We start from the raw sequence: 6,000 nt of genomic DNA, 5'->3' as shown, positions 1-6,000 counted from the left end.
ATTACTACAAAGCCCGGATGGGTCTGACTTGCCCTGGGTTATGTTTGTGAGTGTGTGATGTTACGAAAGTGGAGGGAGAGGAAGGAAGTTCGGGCTCCTACTTCTGGAATGGGATTGGTGGAAAAGGGTATTGGGTCTGGGTCCTAAGATGCGGAAGGGTCGCGAGGAGCTGAGTTCCCGGATGCCTTGTAAGGACCCCACTGAGGGACCTAGAGTCAAGCGGAAACAGTACCAGTGATGTTTCCATGACTTTGAGACTAAACCGTGCTTGTCTGTCTGTGGCGGGCGCCTCTGGGGTCCTGCACTCGACTAGATGAAGCGTCCACACCTGACGCGGCCGCTAGCATTGTCAGTGCTCAGGCTTCACAGAGCCGACGCGCTGTCCCCGCGACCACCTCCGATCCGGCGGGGGCTCCTTCCACCACCGCGCAAGCCTGGATTTCTCCGTGAGGAATTGGGTCGAGGGAGGAGGGGGCTTGTGGGCAGGAACGGAGCCGAATTTGGGGAGGCGACAGGACCGGTTCCTTCCAATCCTTAAAGGCCTCCCGAAGGAGGGCGAATGTAGGGCTGACTAACTGAAGGCTGACGCCGCAGGGCTCTAACCCGCGGGCAGTCCCTCCGTTACGCGCGGGACGAGTGCGGCGTGCCGGGTGCTAGCGGCGCGGGGCGGGGCTGCGCGGGGCAGGCGCGGGGGCGGGACTCGGGGGCGGGACGCGCCGCTGGCCCTGACAGTCCGCGTCGCAGCGCGCCTGCTCTGGCTTTCTCCTCTCCTCGCGCGCCGGCCATGACGGGCTCACTGTTCAAGGGGAACTTTTGGGTAAGTCGGCGGGGTAAGAGACCCATCGCCGGGCTCGGGAACGGGGGCTCCGAGGGGAGACGTGGGCGCCTGCCCAGTGCTCCGGGGCAGAACGCGAGGGGAGGCACCGCCGCCGGCCCCTCTCTGCGCTTCCCCCAGCCCACCGCGCGCCCGCGGGTCCCCGGGATCCGGTTCCTAGGCTCCCCCTCGGCCGCCCGCGCCCCGGAACACTGCTGACGGGTGTAGCCTTAGAGTCGGGACATTACCCCCTCATCTCATGGGGAAACCGAGACCCAAAAGGAGGAGTCACCCGTCCGGGGAGAGTCGCCGGTGGCCCCTGAGGCTGCGCTGTGAGCGGATTTGGGGGGACGTGGGGCGCAGAACGTGGGGTGAACTTCGCCAGGCTGATCGGCTTTTCCAGGTCCGCGGAAACGTACAGCCTGTCCGAGCCCCATTAGCTCCCGGCTCGCCCCGGCAGACAACCCTAGAGGTGTTATCTAGCAGAAGCTTTGCCGGGTTCTGCAGCTCCGCTTCCTGAGCCTCTCCCTGTCTTTGCCCCCGCCCAGGGGGAGGTTGGTGCGTGTGTGAGACCCTGCGAGGTGGTGGGGACATCTGAGCCCGAGGACGGGCCCAACCAGGAGGCAGCAGTTCTGCCTGCCCCTCTCCCTCTGTCCAGTCGTCTTCCCCCCGTCATCTGACTGCGCAGGTGCCCCTCAAGGGTCTGTACCCCCTCATTCGGAGGAACCGCCCTCATCCCTTTAAGGCAGGAGCAGAAAGTCAGCACGTCTCCAGACTGACCCACTGCTAACAAGCCGCCCCAGCTCCTTACTTGAGACCCTGATTGTCCCCCATTCAGCCTCATAGCTGCTTAGCAGGTTCCTGGCCCCTATCTAGAGCTGCTGGGTAGAGAAACCTGGCCCTGTAACCTTCGGGACACAGTTTAGACCCTGCTTTGTGAAGTCCCTTTTCCTGGAGATTTTGAGGTTCTCCTGGGACACTGCCCACCTGTAGGGTGCAGCTCACCGCCCCCAACCCCCACCCCCCTCAGCTTCACAGAGAAGGTGAACAACCTCGCAGCTGTCCCCTTGAAGAGGCCTGCGAGTTCTTTGGGTAGAATAAAGGACTTCTGGGTCCCATGACAGGCATTGTGGGAAAAAGCAGGGTACAGAGACCTGCCTTTCTTCCCCTCAAAGTGTAACACTCTCCCGATTTGGATTCCTTTTATTTCCTTTTCTTCTCTGATTGCTGTGGCTAAAACTTCCAAAACTATGTTGAATAAGAGTGGTGAGAGTGGGTAACCTTGTCTTGTTCCTGATCTTAGTGGAAATGCTTTCAGTTTTTCACCATTGAAGATGATGTTGGCTGTGGGTTTGTCATATATGGCCTTTATTATGTTGAGGAAAGTTCCCTCTATGCTTACTTTCTGCAGGGTTTTTATCATAAATGGGTGTTGAATTTTGTTGAAAGCTTTCTCTGCATCTATTGAGATGATCATATGGTTTTTCTCCTTCAATTTGTTAATATGGTTTATCACATTGATTGATTTGCATATATTGAAGAATCCTTGCATTCCTGGAATAAACCCCACTTGATCATGGTGTATGATCCTTTTAATGTGCTGTTGGATTCTGTTTGCTAGTATTTTGTTGAGGATTTTTGCATCTATGTTCATCAGTGATATTGGCCTGTAGTTTTCTTTCTTTGTGACATCCTTGTCTGGTTTTGGTAGCAAGATGATGGTGGCCTCGTAGAATGAGTTTGGGAGTGTTCCTCCCTCTGCTATATTTTGGAAGAGTTTGAGAAGGATAGGTGTTAGCTCTTACAAAAAAACAAACAACCCAATCCAAAAATGGGCAGAAGACCTAAATAGACATTTCTCCAAAGAAGATATACAGACTGCCAACAAACACATGAAAGAATGCTCAACATCATTAATCATTAGAGAAATGCAAATCAAAACTACAATGAGATATCATCTCACACCAGTCAGAATGGCCATCATCAAAAAATCTAGAAACAATAAATGCTGGAGAGGGTGTGGAGAAACGGGAACACTCTTGCACTGCTGGTGGGAATGTGAATTGGTACAGCCACTATGGAGAACAGTATGGAGGTTCCTTAAAAAACTACAAACAGAACTACCATATGACCCAGCAATCCCACTACTGGGCATATACCCTGAGAAAACCATAATTCAAAAAGAGTCACGTACCAAAATGTTCATTGCAGCTCTATTTACAATAGCCCGGAGATGGAAACAACCTAAGTGTCCATCATCGGATGAATGGATAAAGAAGATGTGGCACATATATGCAATGGAATATTACTCAGCCATAAAAAGAAATGAAATTGAGCTATTTGTAATGAGGTGGATAGACCTAGAGTCTGTCATACAGAGTGAAGTAAGTCAGAAAGAGAAAGACAAATACTGTATGCTAACACATATATATGGAATTTAAGAAAAAAGAAGTGTCATGAAGAACCTAGGGGTAAGACAGGAATAAAGACACAGACCTACTAGAGAATGGACATGAGGATATGGGGAGGGGGAAGGGTAAGCTGTGACAAAGTGAGAGAGAGGCATGGACATACATACACTACCAAACGTAAGGTAGATAGCTAGTGGGAAGCAGCCGCATAGCACAGGGAGATCAGCTCAGTGCTTTGTGACCGCCTGGAGGGGTGTGATAGGGAGGGTGGGAGGGAGAGAGATGCAAGAGGGAAGAGATATGGGAACATATGTATATGTAAAACTGATTCACTTTGTTATAAAGTAGAAACTAACTCACCATTGTAAAGCAATTATATTCCAATAAAGATGTAAGAAAAAATAAAAAATTGAAAATTAAAAAAAATAATAATGTAACATGCAGTTTTCAGATCTCTGCTCAGTGTCTTCTCTTCAGGGAAGCCTTTCCTGACTGCACCCAATAGCACATGTTCTGTTCCTTCATAGCATTTGTCAGTTTATGGTTTTGAGTTTGGGGCCTACAAGCATGTGAGCACCTTGTGGACAGCTATTGTGCTGGCTTTCAATGCCACTGCCCCTTGCACAGGCTGATGCCAGTAGGTTCTCAGCAAATAGTGGTTGAATGAGTACAGTGGATCTGTAAGGCTGACAGGGTATGTAGTGGGGTGAGAGCTGCGGCCTCCATCCTCAGAGGTCTCCCAGGCCATAGGAAGGCAGCCCCCCAGCTCCTCCCAGTGCAGACTTGCAGGAGTGGTTAGGGGAGAGGGGAGACGTGAGATCTGTGTTGGGAGTTAGAGGTAGGATGAAGGTCCAAGGCAGAGAAATTTCTGGGTTTTTACTTTCTTTTTTTCCCCTCTGAGCTTTTACTTTCAGAAGATATGCGATCCTGAGAGATAGTTTGCAAAGATATCTTCCATCTCTAATTTCCTATACTTTATGTCAAATAACAAAAACAGTAATAGCTAATATTACTGTGTATAGAGTCTGTGGCAAGCACTGTTCTAAACACTTTACACATACCACTCATTAAGTCTCACAACTACCCTTACTGAGTATCCCATTTTACAGATAAGGAAACTGAGAGGCAGACAGGTTAAGCAACATTCCCCAAGTTTGTAGAGCTATTAAATAGTGGAGCAGGACTCTGCATAGACCTGCTCTCCTTCAGCTCCAACCATGAGCTCCTGGGAGGTTTGCACTGGCTCCCACCATCCACTGAGCCCCCAGAACTGCGATGGTGCTTTGCATGTGGGCTTAGGAATCAGGGAGATGGGACAGTCAGCCTGGATTTGGGAGAAAAGGGGCAGAAGGGAAACTGTTGGAGACCTCAGGGGCTGCCTGCGATGCTCTCACACTCTCAGGGGTGGGGGTGGGGAGCAAGGCTGTTGTTATCACTGAGGAGATGGCAATAACTTTCATGCTTCAAGGACAAGAAGGTTGTGATTACATAAGGTAGAAAACTTTGGAAACAAGGTGGGTATCAGTTGAGTGAATTTAATAAATATTTAAGAAAATACCTTCTCTGTATAGAGGTGGCATTTGCAGCGGTTAAGACCATACTCTTGGATTGAAGGTAGATTCCTCATTAGGAAGCCGGCAGGGAGGGTGGGCTTTGGTCTTGAATGCGTGTCCTCAGGGATGTAGAGGGCAAAGGGGTCAGGGGATGGGAGAGTCTAGCAGGAGTGAAGAAAACTGGGCCAGGGGTAGAAAGGGTCTGTTCCAGGATGGAAATCATAGGGAAGGGACAGGAGGAGACAGATGAGAGGAATGGCAGAGGGTAGAAGAAGTCAGAGCCACAGGACAGGGTCACCAATTGAAGCTGGGCAGTAGGAGAGAGGAAAGGAGAGCTTGAAGGAAGCTGTGTGTAAGGTGAACAGGAAAATGAGTTGCGGACCCCAGAAATAAGGAAGTCAGATGAGGAACTGGTTTGTGGGGAGGGAAGGAAGAGGAAGCAGAAGCGGTATTGACAATAGGCAGGCCAGGAGCATCCTGAACCCCCCCACCCGGCCCCCACCCTCCAGGACCATGCCAGGGTTGCTGGGTATGGGGAGGTCTTGGGGAAGGAACAGGGTGCCAGACAGCAAGGTTTGGGGGTATTTTAATATTTTAACAACCAGTACAAACACGTCAGTGAGTGTGCTCTGATGTCAACATTCTGGGTTTGAGGGGCTGGTGGAGATGGCCCCAGTACCCTGGAAAGGGTGTCCAAGCAAGAGCGTGCACGGAACAGCATAACGTGCAGAAGCAGAGACTATGAGGTGGCCTGGCCAGGTTTGAATCCCGGGTCTGCCCCTTGTAGCTGGGTGACCTTGGGCAGATTACTTCAACTCCCATACTCAGTTTTTCCATGTAGAAAAATGAGGACAATACCAATGTGTACGCTCTAGGACTGTTGTGAGGATTAAAGCAGAGTTTAGTACGTGCCTGGCGCATAGTGAGCACTTGTGATTGTCAACTATTATCAGCACAGAGGTGACAAAGGAAATGAGTGACAGTTACTTGAGGAGAAAGAATCAAGAGATAAGAGGTCCCCAGAGAAGCACTCTTGGTGACTACCTGTATTTTGGCAGGAAGAGAGAGGGGTCAGAGAAAGAGAGGCAGAGATGTAGGGATTCAACCCTCACAGGAGCCATCACAGGGCCAGGAGAGGAATGTTCCATGAAAGTTGAGAGACCCATGGTTACGTAGATGTTCCTGAAAAGGTATAAGTCAGCGCATACTTTACAAATAATCT

The 6,000-nt window shown here is 50.5% G+C and overlaps 1 protein-coding gene across 2 annotated transcripts in view; it reads left to right on the top strand.

The window, feature by feature from the left end:
• Positions 1-715: 715 nt before the first annotated feature.
• Positions 716-6,000, top strand: part of PSTPIP2 (proline-serine-threonine phosphatase interacting protein 2) — an 84,522-nt gene continuing 79,237 nt past the window's right edge. For both annotated transcript variants that reach the window (XM_019936979.3, XM_019936978.3), the window contains exon 1: positions 716-817. In XM_019936979.3, the coding sequence (XP_019792538.1) occupies positions 785-817 (33 nt within the window). In that variant the 5' untranslated portion in view covers positions 716-784. The remainder of the gene's footprint in view (positions 818-6,000) is intronic.

The sequence above is a fragment of the Tursiops truncatus genome, chromosome 13 (genome assembly GCF_011762595.2).
Source record: "Tursiops truncatus isolate mTurTru1 chromosome 13, mTurTru1.mat.Y, whole genome shotgun sequence".
Taxonomy (NCBI): domain Eukaryota; kingdom Metazoa; phylum Chordata; class Mammalia; order Artiodactyla; family Delphinidae; genus Tursiops; species Tursiops truncatus.
This window is presented reverse-complemented; position numbering and strand designations above follow the sequence as displayed.